This window comes from Pseudopipra pipra, chromosome 6 (assembly GCF_036250125.1).
Source record: "Pseudopipra pipra isolate bDixPip1 chromosome 6, bDixPip1.hap1, whole genome shotgun sequence".
NCBI lineage: Eukaryota > Metazoa > Chordata > Aves > Passeriformes > Pipridae > Pseudopipra > Pseudopipra pipra.
Genome location: NC_087554.1, coordinates 20,534,571 through 20,555,428, shown reverse-complemented (window position 1 = coordinate 20,555,428; position 20,858 = coordinate 20,534,571). Strand labels below are relative to the sequence as shown.

At 40.8% G+C, this 20,858-nt stretch overlaps 1 protein-coding gene across 6 annotated transcripts in view; it reads right to left on the bottom strand.

The window, feature by feature from the left end:
• Positions 1–8,329: 8,329 nt before the first annotated feature.
• Positions 8,330–20,858, bottom strand: part of LDLRAD3 (low density lipoprotein receptor class A domain containing 3) — a 109,815-nt gene continuing 97,286 nt past the window's right edge. For 4 of the 6 annotated variants that reach the window (XM_064657764.1, XM_064657765.1, XM_064657761.1 and 1 more), the window contains exons 5-6: positions 14,991–15,336; positions 8,330–13,354 (exon numbers count right to left, since the gene is read on the bottom strand). In XM_064657764.1, coding sequence (XP_064513834.1) covers positions 13,090–13,354; positions 14,991–15,336 — 611 coding nt within the window. In that variant the 3' untranslated portion in view covers positions 8,330–13,089. The remainder of the gene's footprint in view (positions 13,355–14,990; positions 15,337–20,858) is intronic. The other 2 variants (XM_064657763.1, XM_064657762.1) reach the window with 1 other exon arrangement.

The following is a 20,858-nucleotide window of genomic DNA, read 5'->3' as shown; positions in this document are numbered from 1 at the left end:
ACATCAGACACCAAAATACCAAAGCTTTGGAGATGTGTGTGGCTTGGATATTGGTTTGCTTATTACCTCCATGTAGTCAGTACAGATGAGGCAGGGGGTTACTCTGTAGTTAAAGTGTACTTCTAACAGTCATTCCTTTCCTCCCAGCTTTGGTAGCTGGGCCCAAAACAGCAGCAGAAGTCTTTGGGAGGAGTAGCAATAAAATCAGCTTAGGGTTTCTCCTCAGCCTGCAATCTTGGGGCAGATTCCACTACCTATTTTTACTTTGGACTTGAAATAAGTGAATTATTTGGTTTTGTCATTCTGTACCCCCACAGTAGCTTATAAAGCCTTAGTCATAGTGTTTGTAAAGCAGTCAGCAATTCCCAGAGAGAAAGTATCACTGAAAGGCCAGCTAGCAGTCTCAGCCAGCTTGCTGTCACGGAACACAAGGGGTCCAGAGACAGGGCAGAGGGACTAGAAAGAGGGTAGTGACGAAGCAGACAGCCCAAGGCTCATCCTTCCCAGCCCCTTCTCTTTCTGAGGAATGCTCAGCTTGCCACGATAGAGTTTAATATTCAGAAGGTCACAGTTTCGACTTTTGCCTCAGGCCTTCCAGACTCCCTGGCACAGCATTTCAAATTACATTAGTTTGGGAGAGAGGCAAACAAAAAAAGTTATATTTTTCTCCCAGGCATTGCTTAAAATAGAAAGCAAACAAATGTCATTGCTGACATGCACAGCCCTGGAGACAGCAGTGAGATGCACAGACACAGACAGACGCATGCGACTGGCCCCTGTGCTTGATCAGGACTACAGTTCTTTAATGATCAGCCCAACATTTTCTGGTTAGAAAATGTTTTATTAATATCAGATTATGGAAGATAACTAAACAGCTTTCCACTCCCATGCTTGGCCATTTGGTGAACAGCGTGAACTGTAGTGGTTTGCTCTCAGTTTTCCATCACTTTCTTTTCCATAGTCTCCTGTGTAATTTGCTCTGTCTGGCTATTTCAAGGCATGTCTTTATGACATCCTTTTACTCTGTTCAAATCAACATCTGTTTGCTTAATTAGCAGTCTCACTTAGGGGGCAGGGTGTGTTCAGGAGGTCATTCAACATTCCAAAATTAAAACCTTGGAACTAATATTCTTCAACTAGAAAATGATAAACTGCTGTTCTTTGGCATTTTCTAGAAGCTTGCCTAAAAGCATCCAGTGACAATTTCCTGATAATTTTCCCTTTACTTTTACCTTAACTGAGAATCACCGGTTTACTTGCAGACTAAAGAAGATTAAATGCTTCATACAGTTCAAGGAGAGGTTGCTAAATAATCAGGCTAATACTCCAGGGGTTCACTTGTTTATCTGAGTGCACAGCTCTCAGCAAAGAAATGTGATTTTACTGGACATAATCCCAGTCCTCCCAGAACCATCAGCCCCTTCTGTCCTGCATTCAGTTAGGTCAAATCTAGCAGACAGTGCTCTAGGCCTCCAGTTCATAGGCCAGCAATGTTTGATTAACGAGGGAGCTGCCACACAGCTTATCTAGAAAGATGCACAATGCCATAACATAAACGGGCATAAAGAGGCAAGCGTTTGTCACCCACAGTGCCAGTGTCACACAAAAGACAAAGGATCATTTTTCATGTCTCTACCAGGGAATGCAAGCTTGTTGGGACATGATGGCAACTCATTGATCTTGGAAAAATATCTAAGTAATTTCTTCTTCAGCTAGAGGGGGAGCCATGAATTCAGGTTCATGTATTCATGGCCCCTTGTTCTGTAGCACCGGATGAGAAACAAGGAAAAGGAGACTATCACATTGCATTTGATTATATTGCCTGGTGTTTGATTTTTGGGTGATGAGGGTAGGCTGCAGGGGGAAAATGAAGATCAGGCAGACTAGAAGCATGAAGGGTCACACAGTGATTTGTTTATTCACTGGGCCATTAACTCAGCAGTAACCATCTGAGATGTTTTATTGGTTTAGAACCTGGATTTGAAAGCTTCCTTTAGTTGTGACTCCTAGACTCACCAGACTACAGCCAAAGCTATAATTTCCCACTGTAAAAAACAAGACGCTTGAAAAACACAAGCACATCATAACTAGTGCACTGCTAATCTGTCTGAATCCAGGGTCTTGCTTACAGGGAAGTACCCTACCCCTTGCACAGGCTGCTGACTGAAAATATGACTGCGGTAGGATGAGTGGTGCCTCAGATGCTGGGCATGTCTGGTGTTACCAAGCCAGTGTTGGTGTGCTGCTAGGGAGAGACTTTTCCAGTCTGCCACTTCAGAAGAGGGGTGCTTCAGGAATAGTATCAGAAACAGTGTGGCCCAGCAGGACCAGGTCAGTCCCTCTGTACTCAGCACTGGTGAGGCCACGCCTTGAACCCTGTGTTCAGTTTTTGGCCCCTCATGGCAAGAAAGACACTGAGGTGCTGGAGCTTGTCCAGAGAAGGACAATGGAGCTGGTGAAGGGTAAGGTGCACAAGTCTAATGAAGAGTAGCTGAGGGAGCTAGAGTTGTTTAGCCTGGGGAAAAGGAGGCTCAGAGGAGATCTTATTGCTCTCTACGGCCACCTGAAAGGACCTTCTAGTTAGGGGGGACTTGGTCTCTTCTCCCATGCAAAAAGTGACAGGATGAGAGGAAATTGCCTCAAGTTGTGCCAGGGTAGATTAAGACTGGATATTAGGAAAAATTTCTTCACCAAAAAGGCTGCCCAGGGAAGTGGTAGAGTCACCATCTCTGGAAAAGTATTTAAAAGATGTATAGATGTGGTGCTTAGGGACATGGTTTAGTGGTGGACTTCACAGTCCTGGGTTAATGGTTGGTCTTGATGAATTTGAAGGTATTTTCCAACCGAAATTATTCTGTGAATCTAAAACCCATCATACAAGAGGGTACAAAGCCCATATAAGATGGCCTTATCTCAAATTGTGATAGGAACCATTGGCAGATGTTGGGCTGTGAAAATATGCCATAAAAGTTCAGAGATAACTTTAATTCCTTGAATTACATTCAATCAGCAGGGCACTGTAAAGCAGTCACGTAAGCTGAAGAGAAAGCAAGGGCCAGAAGGCAGTATTCAGACTGAGCATGCACAGGAGCACCAAACCTTCACCAAAGGACACGTAAAATAAAGCTGACAGAAGAGATATAACCACAGGCACAAATAAAATGCAAAATTCTTTGGGGTATCTTAATAAACTCTCAGACTGAACAGAGATAAGGGCAGACAGACCCTCTGGCATTTTCCTAACAGTCAGAAATGGTGAGGGAAAGCTCCCTCATAGCCTCAGAATCCTTTGCAGGTGACTGATGGTGTGAAGTCAAGACACTCTCCAAAGACTACAGTACAAGCTTGTTTCCAGATTACAGCTCATGGTCTTATCCCTCCCTCCCCTAATTTCCTCCCCCTTGCCTTTGGGCCTGTCACATTCCATTTGGTAAAGATGATCTTTGCTGCTTCTGTTTAAGAGTATGTTTGGATCCTAAAAGGTGGTTTAACAAGTTTCAGACAGACTTACTCCTGGGGCTGCCATAGAGGTTCAGCTACCATCCTCAGTCACTGAGAGAAGGCTGAAGCCCAAAGCCCTGAGCATATCCAGGATCTCCCCTCACATGGATTCTGCCTTGGTGACCTGAAAAATAAAAATCCTAGGAATTATTATTTTCTTAAAGGCTCTTTCACTTCAGAAGTAGGACAGCCACCATCAAAAGTCCAACCAGCACAGCTCAGCAGGACAAGAGATGGACCATTGGCTACAGGTGATTGTAAAATCAGTCAGATCAGACTTCACCACTGAAATAAGTGCCTGTTTTCTCAAAAGAATCTGAAACCCTTAGGTGTGCCTGTGCAGGCAAGTCCTGTGTCACTGAGAAGTGATGGATTACCCCTGAAGCTGCAGGTGCTATCCAGCACACAATGCAGCAGGATTAACCTCTGCCTGTAACAGGGTTATAAGGCTCATTACCCAGCAGTTTAAGGAAGCCTCACCCTGACACAACAGTATCGACTTCGGCTCTCATGTGAGCTCAGATCTCACCACGCATATCCCCAGGTTGGCACAGGAACATCCCCAGGAAAAAAACCAAGAGCAAAGACAATTTCTACCTTAATGGGATTAGCAGGCAGCAATGCTATTAGTTCTCCAGCTCCCTGCCTCCCACTTCCTCCCCAGCCAGGGCCTCATCCTCCTAAGGTTTTGCATTCAGTCCTTTGTCCAGGTGTCACATCACACCTTCCCCTTACAGCCCAGAGCAGCTCAAAGCCCATCTCATTGGGCACAGTAAGTGCTTCCCTACACTGCACCTGCCTATGCTGGAAACAGCTCCTCTGCTTACTTCACCAGATTAATACAAAACATGCTATCAGCACATTGGCAGGCTTTTAATATCTTTGCTGAGGCCTTTAATGGCCTCAGGTCTTGTAAGGCATTTCATTCATCTGGTGACTGCCAGGGGTCACCTACCGGGGTGCTCTCCCCCTGCACCCCCTTCCTCAAAGCAGAGATAAGAGCACAGCTATTTTAAAAGCAGGAGGTGAGATAAAAGCACTCCCTTCAGTTCAGATGCTGCTGCCATTCCATAATTACCTTCATCTAAATTTTCAAAGGAAGGAAAAAAAAATCCAAAAATCATTTCAAATCACTCTCTCACCACGTTAGTCATCTCATTCTTGATATCAATATAAGAAAGTGGGGACTTCATTATTTTTTTAATAACATTACCCTTCAAAGCACTATCTTGAGCTATTTTTTCAAATGCCAGCATGAAGGCAGCTGGGTTGCACTCTTCTCTGTAGTTGCATGTATCACTTTGGGCTACCTGTACACTCAGGGTCAAAATGACATTTCTCCCTCCTATTTCCTCCCCCTCCTCTCCCCGGTTCTGTAAAGCAAAAAATGTGCCAGCCATCTGACAAAGTGTTCCTTCAGCACCTGTAGGAACCTGTGGCCCTGCCCTCCACACACTGCAATTGCAGTTGGCATCTTTAAACCAGCATTATTTACAGCAACCCATTTCCAATACACCACAGCTCCTTATGGGAGACACTCACAAGTCCACATATTCGTTAATCTACAACCTTCCTTTGTGAAAACCTACAGAAATACACAGCTTGGAATCTTATTCTAGAGCAGAATCATCCTCCATGCTAAGAGCTATACAGAATAACTGTTTCAATGAGTCTGAAAAAATAACAGGGCAAACAAGTACCTAGAAGTTAGAAGAAAACAAGGAATTCAAATATTTGTTTATGTTTTTGATCACCACCTGAATTTTTGCAAAGAGAACTTGAAACAGTTACCTGCAAGTCAAGACTTACCTTTTTTTTCTTCCTCACCTTAAATCTGCAAAAAATCTTCTTTTAAATTGAATGGATTTGAAAGATCACAAATGTATGGGTAAGACAGCACTACTCAGTGGTCAAGAAGCTGGATCTTGGAAGATGCAGGTTCTGTTATTCCTGAAACTCATCTTTATGTTTCTCCCTGCCTCAGGTATCCCCTACTTAAAAAACACTGCAAATCTTCCTCCCAACCTTAATAACAGATAAAAAGAAAGAAGAAAGAGTAACAAGAGTGATTAGTTACTTGAGAAACATGACTTCAACAAAGCAGCCAAAGGATTTCTATTTAGCTTCCTGAAGGAAGCTGACAATTGGTCTAGAATGATTTTCACATATTTCAGGTAACAGATACCAGACAGACCAATTCATTCTACCAAACCCCTTCTACTGTGAGTGCTGCACTTGCAGCTTCACTTGGGCTTACGGTGCATTTCTATGTGAATTTCTAACCCTGACCTGCAGTCAGCTCCAGAGGTTGGCTTTGCTGATGAAGATCTGCTGCATCTTTTTGTGTTTTGTTTTTTTTTTTCCACTGTAGAAGCTCAGGTATGATTTTATTTTATGTAATCCATGTCTCAACCAGCATATCTAACACGACACCTTGAAAATGGATATGTAAGCCAGCTCCTTTACTCCTGAAGCAAAGCTCCAAATTCACTTGGGGTAATTCCTTGGTTCTGCTAACTCCTCTGCTCTGCACAGGCTGCCAAGGGAGAACAATAAATACAGCAACAGATGCATGGAGAATTTTTGGTCTTGACTTTGCACCATATCTCAGTAAACAGAAATTAGCAAAAGAGCAGCCAAATATCAACCATATTTCCTTAGTCTGCAATGGCACTCATTGTGCAGCATTTAAATATTTCTTATTCAGGTAAAAGAGCTGCAACACTTAAGAAATCTCTAAAGGAGTTTTTTATATACATATATATATATACACACATATACACACACACACACACACACACATATATCTCAAACAGCCAACCTTGCTGTCCTCCCTGTATCCCACACACTCTGCAAGCTAGTGCTACCTTGGATGCAGTGTTGGGAGAAGAGTGTTTACTAGGGTAACTCTGTCACAAACAAATGAGAAGAAAAATCCACTCTGTCAAACACATCATACTTCATCACTGTGCTGCAACATGACTCCCATCTGTCAAGGAAATGGCAGGTATTCCAAATAAATGTAACTAAGATTCATTCAGTCAAACTGATGCGGCCAGGGTGTTCCTCCAGAAGTGAGTGGGTTTGGGTGAAGCTGAGCTGTTACTCCTGTTGTTCTTACACAGGTGAAGGTTCTTGTACTTTTGTGCTAAGAAATGATAGTGGTTTAAATCTGAAGGAGTTACAGGTTGTGGTATCAAATAACAAGATATGAAAGGTTTTACTTCAGGGTAACTGATAGGAATTAACCTTAGGTAAGAGCTACTAGGAAAACAAAAAACAAGCCACCTGTAGAGTGGCTGTTGGAAGCATACAGGAAGTGATGGTCCCAAATCAGTTCTCAGTGAATAGGGGTCTTCTGCATGGTATACAGCACCAAAGCAACTGCACTGCTGAAACACTTAGTACCCATTCCTTCAGAAATGCTAAGGGTGTGACCAGCCCCAGAACTGCTCTGCCTCTTCTCCAGTGGTCCCCTCAATAAGGCTGTAAGGAATACTACTGGGATTTTGGGAAGCAGAGAATCATGTTTCAGTTTATCTATTCACAGTCTGTTTGGCAGATAAACAGAAAAGTTAATTCCCTAGAGAGATCAATCCAGTACTTTTCCAAAGTGCTTTATGCAATATGCATACCCTCAACTTCACTTTGAAAAGCAGAACTGTGAATTTCCACATGAAGATGTCTTTGTTTTCAATTAATAACAGCACATCATTTTGGACTACAGCTCTCCAAACAGTGAAAAGCTGCTTATTTCTCTCTCCAACAGATAACTGAGGCTGACTGATCAAGAGACTGCTCACAAACCAGCAAGAAAAGAAGCCGCACTCAGAAACCACTGCTGTCTATTTAATTTTTAAGGTATAAAAATTAAGATCTTTAAACAAATCAGAGAGAATAAAAAAGATTAATCAGGGAGCTTAGCTGGAGAGTATGGTATTTATTTTTATAAGCAGCTGTCTTCTGAATCAACATTTCTCAAGCATAGCTCTTGCTGGGATGTGACTGAATGAGCCAGCTCTGAGACCCCAGCATTCCCTCCCCTGTAAAGAGCCCATTGTGACAGCCTCAACAGCTCCATCTCCCCTGTGCTGCTGGTGTGAATTCTGGATCCACAGCTATTTTGGGGCAGTTTGCCAGCATCAAACAAAGGTTACCATCTGAGAATTTGGGCGAAGGCATGTGATTTAATTAGTGAGGATAATGGTAACACTGGCGTGCCTTTGCAAAGGTAGCAAGCGGAGGACAGTCATGGATGAAAAATACGTCAACCCAACCTCTCATATAGATGCAAATATTTAGATGTAACATTTGAATCTGTTCTCCTTAGTCTGTTAAAGTAACTTTATAACATAAGGGGTACTTGTTAACAATAGTCCTTTGAGTGACTTTGATAAAAAGAGTGGGTACAATCCAGATGTCAAGTGGGCCTGGACTTCATGAGGCTGGACAGTTCCCATGATAGTGGTGGTGCCTGCACCAGCATCTGCCAGGGAAAGAGTCCTGACATGGAACTGCAGCCAGACACGCTGCCTCCACAGAGCATCTCAACTTGAATCTGGCTCACACGTCTGACACGTGGATCACAGACCTGGAGATAAACAGAGACGCTGTGCTGGGAACGTAAGTGGTGGGAAAGTGGCAGGCAGAAGTGAATGCTGAAGGCCCTTCGGCTGTGTTAGTAAATCTGTATACAGCACAGAGCACAAATCTCTGCTGAAGCCTCTAGAGCTTTGCAACAAAGCAGACAACAAAACACAACTGGTTCAGATGCCTTATCATTGGTAGTACAAACAGAACGGCAAAATGAGAAATTATGTAATTAAGCGATTTTCATTTGTATAATATATTTTTATACAGGCAGGTACATGTGGGTTTCCCACATACCTTCGTTTTAAGAACATATTTAAAACCCACAAAGATTTAACAAAACCTAAAATGGAATGCAAAAGAAGTTGTAAGAAGCCTCACGTAGGAGGCTATAAAACTAAAACAACTGAGGCTTCATGAGGGGACATGCTCACTTGTGAACAGTATTAAAACACCAATTTTATTCAGGAATACAGAATACATTTTTGAAGATTTCCAGTTTACAAAAGTTTAAGACAAGGTTACGTTTCGACATACAACTTCCCTTAAAGCGCTTAGATAACTTCTCCATTTCAAGTTGACAAAGCCCCTCAAATCAGAAGGAAAAAAAAAAAGGACAAATGAAGGCCACTGTCCTGTACTGGGATACATTAAGGCAGAATCCAGCACAGTATTCAAATTCGTTCTGCAGTCCACATTTTAGTCCATGGGTGTAATATAACCTTGTGTTAATAAAAAAATACTTCAGATCTATTAAGAACTGCAAGAAAAGCCCTTGTCTTACAGTTTTAATTACAGACATTATATGCAAAGTAACTTCCAATAAGCAACAGTTAAAGACAGTACTTGTCATCTGATCACCACATTAAAAATACAGCATTAAATTTTTCCTTCATTTATACAATTTTAAATATTCATTAAAAATCAGAATCAGTGTCCCTCCATCCTTTTCATCATTAATAGTTTTTCTTATCTGCTAAAACCACTTGTCTTTCCTAAGATGTCTAAAAAGTAAAGAGCACAAGATTAACAAGCTGCAGTATTAATTAAAATAAGAGTCATCTCTTTCCTCCTCTCAGTTTCTAAATCTATCACAAGGGCCCTATTAGCTGTATCAAAGTGAAGTGGTGTAAATAAAACTGATTTGACTTAAAAAGAAAGTAAGAATGAATGCAGAGTTATTTAAAAATTGCAATGCAGTCAGTATTGTTGTGTATGTCACTGCAGAGAAGAGCCAGGAAAATTATTCACAGGCTCTCTTTTAAGAGCATTACTGTCAGTTTTCCATTTCCAATACCAGAGGTAAATAGTAATTTGCCTAACAAGGAATTTCAGATTACTATCAAGCAGAAACATTAATGGCCTAATTTTAAATACACAGCACTGATTTCAGCAGAGGTTACAGACATTCAAAACTCCTGAAATTTATTTACTTATTTGTTTCAAATAACCTTATTTCCAACAGGCTAATCCACATTTCTTTATTTACCTCCAGTAGTCATTTCTTCAAATTCTTTTGTTCAAATACATTAACAGCTGTGCTGAGAAGGACTACTCAACAGTGGTCACCATTCAGTACAGATGTGGAAACAGAATTTGGTTCTGGAAGAAAACTTTAATTGATTTTACTTTTGTAAGAATGGGTCTTTGAAATAACATCCACTTGTTTAAATATTACGTAAAAAAGAAAGCTGTTGGACAACTAACCTCAAACTAAAAGGTTAAGAGCAACTGCAAACAATAGGATGATCAATTCCAATTTTACCCACTATTGAAAAGAAATCCTACCATGTGGTATTGGATGAACATTTAACTTCAGCCTAAATGCTGAAAAGCTACTGATTGTCAATGAAATATTTAATTTAATCAGCAGATTTCCCAAAGATTCCACTGATTAGTGCAGCGTAATGCTGTATTAACACTACTAAAAGTGACATATCATAAACAACTCCTGTATAATACTACAGCAATTTCCAGAGCAACCAGCTAGCAAACCTGTTCTGCAAACCAGAAACCTGGAGTAAGACCAAGCACCCCAAGTTTTAGCATGTCTTTTTGGAGCAAGGTACTGAACTTCTGTCATCCTCAAAGTTCAGTGGTCCCCATGAATAATAATGAAGAGGAAGACAAGATTTGTTGCTCTTTTTGGATCTCTAGACAATGATATGTAACAACACCCAGAAATGTAGTTAACAGCCTCCCAAATCAACATTCAAACAGAAAGGCACGATCTCCTTTTATAACTTGTGTTCTCAAAAACTAGAAGATTCCTATACAAAGATAAATACTCCCTTAGCTAGAAGGGAAAATGTCACACCATTTAGAATGTTTTTTTCTTTTTTTTTTTCTCTGTAAAGTCCAAATGGACTATCTTAATGCAAAAGTTACATGAATATATACAACCTGAAAGAGTATTTTTAATATATATATTTGTACATATATAAAAGTGACTGACACAGAAGGCAGAGAAGCAGGCTATATTCACTCTTTTCCCACTTCTTAGCAAGGCAAGGCAATGTTTTTCAAATGCCATAGGGACAAAATATTTGGTTTGAACACACACTGGTGTCTTAGAATACACATGGTGAAATGTAATTCCCCATGGAAGGCTTGTTTGAGGGATACTGGACACAATGATTTAGTTTCATTAATACAGCCTTAGGCACCTTTAAAATAAAAAAGATATCTAATTCCAATGAAACTACTGCAAACTCTACAATGGCATGTTTTCAAGTCCAATATAAAGTATTTAAAATTGCAATCGAAGAACATCCAAGGTTAATTCTGATACCTCATTCTGATATAGCTGTCTTACAAAGGCCAAACATAATCTTAATGAAAGGCAAGAGGGACAGCAGGGCCCAGTGGTCACAGGAGACATCCCTACACCTGCCTGTACTATTAACTATTCATGTACCTGAGTTTGATGCACCTGTAAAATAAAGAATAACTGTCTGCTATGTGACAATGACAACAGTCTGCCTACAATGTTGGATGGAGTCATTAATAAGCCAAATCCTGCTTGGTGAAGAGCAGCATAATTAAATGCTTGAGTTCCCAGCAAGGATGAAATCTTACCCAATCTTGTACATTACATTACAAGAACCTAGGAGCAACAACTTCAACAAGACATCACGACAGGCTGCCATTAATCTGCTTCCAAAGTCAGCCAAGCCCATCAGCATTACAATTCTCCAATACTTCCCCTCACATCATCTCAGTCCTGGTACCTGGGCTTGTAAATCTATCCAGCCCCTGCCTCTTACATAACATGGCAGTAGACCTCAGAACTGGAAATGAAAAAAAAAAAAACCACCAAAAAATTCAAGTGTACGTGCGGGAACTGAGACTGAATTTGAATCGTTCCCCTACTACACTCCAGCTCAAAAATTCTTGGGTTCTGAACATGTAACTTTTGGGTGAAAGAAGTTACCTTAGAAAGATGGGAAGAAGAAAGCAAGAGGTGTGGGCAGTCTGCTTCCTTCATTTCCTTGGAACAGCAAAGGCTGCTTAATGGCATGGTTCTTTTGCATAGAAGGAGTGGGAAATGCAGGATAGACAAACACAAATAATTTTTCATGGCAAATTTCCGCCTGGACAAGAGGAAGACACATTGTTTTCTGTATATGGAGCACAAGCACAGCACTGCAGTGGCATTTAAACTCATGGCTTCTTCCCTCTTACCACTCTGAATACCCTTACCTCTGAGATGCTTTCACATGGGTGATTTCAATAAGGTGCACTGAAACACACTCGACAGGAGATCATTCCAAGAGTTAGGACAAAAAGACATAAATAATCCTGGTTTTCTGCAGAAGTTAGAATTTCAACCAAATGTACATGAATAATGCAAGCTCCATAAAAAATGAGATCATCAAAAATGAAACTTTGACATCTAGAGTTCTTGTGGAGTAGCAGAACTAAACCTATGTGATGCACTACATACATACCTACACATAGTATTACACGTGAATATCCATGCATGTACTTACACACACTAAAGACAGGGACAACAAGCCTAACACCTTCCACCAAGTGACCTACTTTCAGATATTTTACTGATATAACAAACTAGCCATTGAACTTAAAGCTTTCTGTGCTGGGTGTTTGCCTCAGATTGGTTTTGGTGTTGAAGATTTAGCTTTAATAATTCGGATGTTTTCTTTGTTTTGTTATTTAGTTGTGGGTTGTTTGGTTTTTTTTTAAGAGGGAATACATGGAGTAATGTTGTTTTTCCACACAGAAAAAGAAGTCTTGAGCTGTGTTTTTGAGAAGCTTCAGTGCCTCTGTACTCAGCCTTGAAGTCTGACAGATAAACCTTTGTGGTGTTGCTGAGACAACCCATGCAAATCTGGCCTAGATACTAGCATCTGTGAAAAAAACCTTGTTTGCTCAGTTACAGTTGTTGCATCCTTACAAGCTTAAAACTGCTTCATGGTGAGAATGTTCCAGGCCATGAAGAGAGGGGTCAAGTAGGACATCTGCAATTTGAGCACTGCCAGGGGGCTGGCATTGGGCATCAGATCTCCAAGCAGAACGATTGCTTCTCGTGCTTCATTGACCACCAGTTGGCACCAGGCAGTAAGAAGAAACAGCTCACATGTTGACAAGATGGGAGGCAGTTTGAAAACAAGAGTCCTTCTGGCACAGTTCTTGTGTGGAACTTCTGTATATATTATACACATACATATATACATTCATATACAGTAAGCAGTCCAATAAATACATCACATCAGTTCTTTTGACACAGTACTGATGTTTCTCTTATTTGTCTGAACCAGAACCTGCTCACAGAAATACTATGGAGAGTTGATGTGACTCCAGGTTTAGCCCTCTGTACTTGATGAGCCCAAAATGCTGAATTCAAATACTAACTTAGTGTGAATTCAAATCAAGTCATCATTCAGGCACATGTCCCCCTGAAACCTATTAGCCACTGCAGACTAACTCATACACACACAGTAAAAGCCTTCCTGCCCGTCCCAAACACTGGAGCAGTTACACTTCTCTTTCAGCGACATGGTTGACCAGAGAATCGCTCTGATCTACTGTCCTCCCAAGAAGAGTTCTGTGGCCATCCATGCTGCCATGGATGTCTCTTGTCCATCCACTGTCAGATGTGCCCAGAGGACTTTCTGCCCTGGGGGTGTCTGTGCTGGCCAAGCTTCCTGTCCGAGATCGGTAAGGAGGAAGATCTGGTTGATTAGGGGATTCAGATTCAGAACAATAAGGTGGTGGAGGAAGGTCAAACCAAGGTGGTCTGCTGTAAGATACACAACAGAGCAAGAAGTTACTGAAAACAGTGGTACAGAAGACAGCACATAGTATTCCAATTATGAAAAAAACAAACAGTATTTCTTAGTTTTTCAATTATGACACATATGAGGAGATCTCAGACCTGCCTATAGGTAATTTCAAAATATCCACATCGTCCCTGGGAACCCAGGTTTCTGGTCAAGGTGCAACATAACTAATTACATCCTGCTTAACAATCCACACTCTGAGTTAGGACCTCCAACAAAGCTGGCTCAAAGACAGTTGCAAGAGGTAAAAAATTTTTCTGTATAATATTTACACCAGAGAAAGCACTTTGAAAGAAATATCGTAAGTGGTGGATTTACACCTACAGATAATGATGTGAACACAAGACTTAAGCTCCCAGGAAACCTCCATTAAGTGACAGAGATTAATGGCTTAGAGTCTATGAATAAATAACAAACTGAATTCTCCACACTGACAAATCACTTTTGCTGTCGTGAGACCACATACAGAGCGACTGCTAAGTAGCCACAGACAAGATGAGTACTGCATTCAGGAAAACTGTTCTGTGGTTCTGATAGCAAACAAATAAAAGGACTGAAGGGTTGAGCAGATTGATAACAGGTCCTGGGAGCAATTAGCTCTGAAATTGCTCATGGTTTGTATCAGCTCAGGTGAGAAATGATTACAAGCTGGACAGCTGCTCATTTAGTTGTCCTTACTAATGAAAAGAAATAATTATTATGAAAGTCAACATTAAGACAAGAGTTCTGCAGCCAAAGGCAACAGAGAATAGGAATGTAAATTTATTATTCTTAGATCCCACAGTTCATACTAAAAAATACCAACGTGGTGATAGTGAACAATCTGGATCATTAAAGTTTGTACCATACCCTTTTTATGTAGGGAGGATGTCAGTCTAGGATTTTTGTTGGGAAAGACTTTACAGACAGAGATTAAAATGAGGGTTAATTCCCTACAAATAAAACCAGTGTCATAACTACAAAAACATCAAAAACATCATAAGCCAAACCAGACCCACCCACCAAACTTCAAAGCACTTTCAGCTATTTAAAATAAGAACAGTGCTTTATATTTCAGAGTCCCGTTCTTTTCTTCTGTTGGTAAAGCAGTGCAGAGCAGAAGAATGATACAATTTCTTTATAGAGGAATTGAAGAACTCTCTCACTCTTATATACTTACCGTATATGAACGGGATTGGTTTTTTTTTAATGCTATGACCTGTAACATAGCTGTTTTTTTAGCAAAACTCCAAATTCAGTTTTCATGTTTTGACTCCAGACTAGCACAGGATATCAGTACTAGACAAGTGATACATTCTTTTGCATTTTCCTACCATCCTCAAAATCTCTACTACCAACAACATGTGCTAAGAGAACCTGATTTAAAGTTTGCCTCAAATCCCTTCAATATCAGTAACAGTAAAAGGACCTGAGGACTATGAATTTTTCAGATACAGGAGGAGCTCAAATTTACCCTGAAATTTCACCCTATGCATGCAACAGAAGTGCAACACCAGAATTCTGTCAAAAGCAGTAATAAGAACAAGTGGGGAGCAGCATCACAGCTTAACAGAGCTGCAACCACCAGTGTGAAACAGAGTTACCTCCTGTACATACCTTTGGTCGAGCACAGCCTCCGAGTAGGATGGCGGGGAGTCCAGATCCACAGGCCTGTGGTAGGCCTGGTTGGACATGTACTGTATCCCGTTGTTGACGTTGTAGGTGACGCTGCAGTGGTGTGGGTGATCCAGGACCACCAGCCGGGACAGAAGCACAGGGTGCTGCAGGCGATGCACCGGCAGCGTCATGAGATTGTTGCGCTTCCGCTGGTGGTGCAGGACCAAGGCGAGAAAGGCCACCACGAGTACAAAAATGACAGAGCTACCAATGATGGCATAGGTAATACTAGGGTAGTAAAGCAGTTGGTTTTCTGAGGTCACGTAGTCTTGGCCGCTGCCTGCCTCTGTAAGACAAAAGGAAAAGGAAGCCTGAGATTTGTTTCAATATAAAACTGCTTTTGACCTGTGTTGTGTTTCCTGCGAACACACTGTGCAACAAAAGCAGGTCTTCCTCTTTTGTCTGGATTGTGAAAGATTGGATTATTAAAAGCACATGCATGCAAATAGGAGACTGGTTGGCTGTCCCTCAGTCCATCCTCATTCACAGTAAGTGCCAGCACATAAACTAATAGGCAGAGACAAACTGAGAAAGAGAAAAATGCACACCATAGCAGGAAGTATGCGCGCTATTGTGGGAGCATCTCCCCATCCCTACCTATCAGTCATTACCTTTTGTTTCCAGAGGTGAAAAACCCTGTTCAAGCCATAACCACAGTACCTCAGCTGCACCTGACAAACCACATTAGAATCAGAGATGTAGAAGGTCTGATATCCACTTTTTTTACTTTGCATTCCCCTGACACCATTTCAGCCCCATGTTCACAAGGTCATGCAGCCTTTGAGTAAGATTTTCTTTTTTGGGCAAAAATTTCCATTTCTGTGCAGGCCGTAATTCCTTATGGACTCATCAGGCTATTCTGACATTCCTCGACCTCAAGAAAAACGAAAAGTAAAAAGCAAACCAAACCAACCCAACCCCAAATCCACACAATTACAAGAGCATGATCCATCCAAATTCTTAATTTCCTACTGCAGAAGGCTGGGACAGTAAATCTTGATTTTCCTTTCTTTTCTCTATCAACCAAAACTGCTTTTTTGTCATTCAGAATTGCAAAAGAGTCACTAATACATTTCTCTAGCAACAGAATAATTAAATAAATATTGACTGTGTCCAGCATAATAGAAGAGCTTTCCTCAAGCACCCATTGTTCAGAGGTATCTCTCTCAATATTTGATTTTGGTAGTTCACTTCCATGGTTAAACAAATCACAATTTCCAGCATCACTAAAAATAACTTCCACATTAGTTAACAAGATAATACAACATAAAATGGCAAATCCTTTAAACATATCTATTTTAAAGCACAGATATTTAGACACTGGAACAGGTTGCCCAGAGAAGCTATGGATGGCCCATCCTTGGAAGGGTTCATCCACATCCAGTTTAGATGGGGCTTTGAGCAACTTCGTTCAGTGGAAGGTGTCCCTGCCCATGACAGAGGGTTGGAACAGGATGATCTTAAGGTCCGTTCCAATTCAAACCATTCTATGATTCTGTGATTATTGATCCTGCTACCAACTATGAAAACTAGCACTCAAATAGAAGTGTTTTACTGATGATGCCACTATAACCATAGACCAAAGCTCTGCAGGACAGCTGCAAGCCACAGACTTTGATTGATACCTAGTGTAACACCTCAGGGAGGATCCTTACTAAATTTATTTCTCCATGCAACTGTGCTGGAGAGAAAGCAGAAATCACTGTTACCAGTCAACAGTAGGTCTCTGGTTCACTCAGCAAAGTGAACAAAGTCTGCATGAAGAATGTAAATCAAAGCAGAAGGGAGGAAGGGAATTGACATGCATTAGTAATTTTAATTACAGCTCATCACATATTACTGTGCCTCTTTTAATACACCCTTAAATTCAACAGCTGAGAAACGAATTCAGGTCACGTATCACAGACAAGGGCCAGCACAGGGAGTATAATGACAAGCAGATCATTTTTATGCAAACATCAACAAGTTTATTTGCAAGGGCTGATCCATGGATGAATACCACTACCTGCAGTCTTTAGTGCAAGGAAGGTAAATATATTATGACATCCCAGTAAAACACCACAAGACTCCCATTCACCTTGGCTCACTGTTTACAGTGCATTGGCATAAGACTGAAACCAGTATGCCTTTGCAGACTTGATGAGATCTAATTAGTTACCATGGGATCATTCTGCAGCACAGTCCCTTCCCTTTATAATCTCCATCTTATTAAAAGGGAAGAAAAATGAGAGAAGTATGTAAACTTCTTTTCTAAACTTTAAAGGTTATCCACCTGTTTAGGATAGTATCTTCTAGGTCCTGCACCAAACAATTCCATAAATCCAAACGGATTAACCAGACTGCTGAAGAAGTACTTTGTCAAAAGTCAGATGGGATCTGATGACCAGCTTTAGGACAGTGTGAAAGACATCTCTTTTATCTGGTTTTACAGTCCTTTTCATACAACAACCACACATATATTGTGCAGAGATCTGGGGTAAATTTGCAGTTAACATGCTGTTTTGGAGATTGGGATTACCGTGGCTAATGAAACATCATTTATTTACCAGTAACTATTATTGTTCAGGTTTTTAGATCCATTCCTTGTATTCCCATTTAGTTCACTGTCTCTCTGAAAACAAGAACAACCTAAGGGCACGCCTACGGATCTGCGTGGAAATCGATGAACCAGAAGCAGAGCCATGAAGGTGCTGTTTTGAATAGTGCTGCCTGGTGCACTCTTTGAACAGCAATAATGCATTTGGGATTGGAATTAGTATCTCTACCAGTCCAGCCAATTCTATCCCATGCGATTTTAACATGAAGCTGCACCGAGGAGTACTGAGATTCTTCCTGTGAAGAATCTAGTTTATCTGCTAAGTGCTCCTTCTTGTGCCCCAGGCAGTGTTGAGTATTTGCACAGAGAAACTCTCCCCATTCAAAGAATCCAGCTCCCTAAACATGGATAGTCTCTATAACTTTACAGGAATAGACCATATCAAAGATGGAGTTCTACCTAGAGAGATTCAGCTATCATTGAAACAGTCTTATTCCACCACAATAACGACCTTACGATGGGTGGGACTTCTGGTCCAAGAAGACATAATCTTATGCTCCCTTAGCAAACTATGCTTACAAGTATGGTAAGCATACTTGCAAGCTTCTGCTCTGGTATAGTTTATACTACAAAAGACCAACCTCTTTTCTAGCAAAGTCAGTAAATCCAAACCTGCAAAAGATGAAAGTAAAATTACCTGAGCCTATCAGCACTGCTTGGCTTGCAGCCCTGGAGAGGGCACTGTCCACTCAGAGGCAAAGAAATGAACTGCCCTTAACAGTCTTCCAAAGTAATGCTCTCACAAGAAAACTGCTCTGTGGCACAGCTAAAACAGAAGTAGCAGAACTATGAGGCAGTTTTGCATACAAGAGGCTTTTACATCACGTTTTTGCTTCATCTTACTAAAGATCTGATCATGTTGAAATAAATAACTTCTTACACCTCCATGGTAACGTTCTGGTTTTTTTGCAGAGCCTGGTAAATATACAGACGTGTGTAAGGGAATGAGGGGTACTGAGCTGAGACTGCCTGAGGAACCTCTATCCATTTTATGCACACTGTATAGGGAGAAAGTGAGATACAGAAAACACCTTAAAACTTTCATCTGGACATGCATGACTAAAGGAAACAAAAGCCATGACTCTTTAGCTCTGCTCTAGTAACTTTCAGCAAATGTTTACATGTGACAGAAGTAACTGAACTGAATTTCTTGATAATTCAGCTATCCTCTCCCAGGAGAAGCAGGTATTATCCAGGTAGGTTTAAAAAGTTCCATCTGCTGTGCTACTAAGTGCAAAATTCACAAAAAAGGTGAGTGAGCAAGCGAATTTAATTTAAATTCGTGGAGTATTTATTCTTTCATGCTTCCCTCCCCCCCTTAAGAAGATCTGTTTTCTAATTGTGCCACATATAAACAGTTTATCAATGCCACTTATGTCTATTAAATCCTAGTATCCAGGAAATGCTGAATTCACAGATTAGAGATTTTTGGAGTGTAAAAAGCTTTGTGAATAATTTAAGAAAAGACTGATAAAGGAAATGTAACAGGCTGTGCTCAGAGTGCTATTTTATTGACTGTGAACAAATCTTCTGTCTCAAAGTTCAATAAAAGACCTAAGAGTAACTGCATTAATTCTGCCAGACACAGGGATGAGAGGCTATTATTTTATCTTTCACAATCCTCTGCTCAAGCCTGGCTTTTCACAGTTCATTGGAGAAAAAGCTTTTGAAATACATAATCTGAGCAGACATCTGTAGCCTTAATGAGCACGAGTCACGGTCCATCTCCAACAAAGATGCTACTGTAACAACACATTTAAATTCCAACCGGTAAAGTGCAGAGCTGCAGCTTGGAAGGGTAAAGACAACAAAAATCAAATACAGACCAGGCAGAGCCTCTGCACATTATTTACTTTTTGTGCTTGGGGTTCCTAGGGCATCCTAGGTCTCCCAAAACTCTTATATTTCTCATCATTGATGATTTTATGTCCCACTAAAACAAGTCTTACACAGATTTTGTGCACTGAACTCTCAGAATGCTCTTTATTCTAGTGATGTCCTTTCTAATCCAGTTATGTTTTTTCCCCATTGCCCTTCTCAATTACAAACAAGATCCATCTCAGACAACACAGAACCTTGACTTCATGAAGTTTCATGCTAGGTTACCACTGTTCCCCTCCCAAAGAAGCTTCACAGTTCCTTTAGACACCAGAGACAAGGATTTGAATTCCAGGTGTGTTTTTGCTCTGCTTTGGCTTTCTCTGTTTCAGGCATGGAAGACAGATTCACTAATAGAGGTGTTACACATACTGAAGAGACCTTATCTATGGGAATTGGCCAAAGGAATACAATATGAATTCATCTTTGCTTACCAGGTACTTGGTAAATGGATAAAATTTCTGGGAAAGCAGCAGGATGAAGTTCTTTCCAGGTATGCCTATAATGGCAGTGGCTTCACATCTGGACAACGTGTATCTGCACAGATGTCCTGTCTTGAAATACCCTGTTTAACTCTCTGCTAATTATGAGTGCCCCTAATACCCACAGACCAGAACCACAGCAATCAGAACAGTCTTTGATATAAGAAGTTGAAGCAAAGAATGGATCTATTTCCAGTTTTTGAAGTCACCTCTCAGGTCATTTTCTCCACATCTGCCTGGCTCTTTGCCCTGCTATCCCCACCTGAAAACTAGACACTGATGTTCCTGGATTCTCAGGATATTCTCACAAGCTCTTTTGTACTGACAAGAACTACATTTTCCTCAAAAATCTAAGTGTTTCAAATCTTAATCAGAAGTCTAAATACCAGGGGGTGCTCTGTCTTTGCCTATTCTTTCAGATGACTGAAAATATAGTCATGACCTTGCCTGCATAAATAGAGTAGGACATCTTCATATGGAGAACTTGTTACCCACATATGTATATAACTTTTTTAAAAAATCACAATTGGTATTAGTGTAACAACTTGAGCTTTAAGCAATGAAACAAGATTTCTCTGTATAATGCACTTTTAGAGGCTCTGAGCAAGATGATGGCCATTGTTCCCAAGAATGCAAAGCTAAGCTAAGACTTGGAACTATATATAGTTATAAGTCTATACAAGTAGCCAGCAAGATAAAACTCAGGACAGTATTAGTCAGCAGAATTAGAAGCAGTGCTAGCATGTCTCATTCAGTGCATCAGAACGAGTGCATTACCCGTGCCTTCCTCCCCACACTTAAGCCCCTCATCCTGACCATGCGCCACAAGAGCTGCGCTTTCAAGTCTGCAGC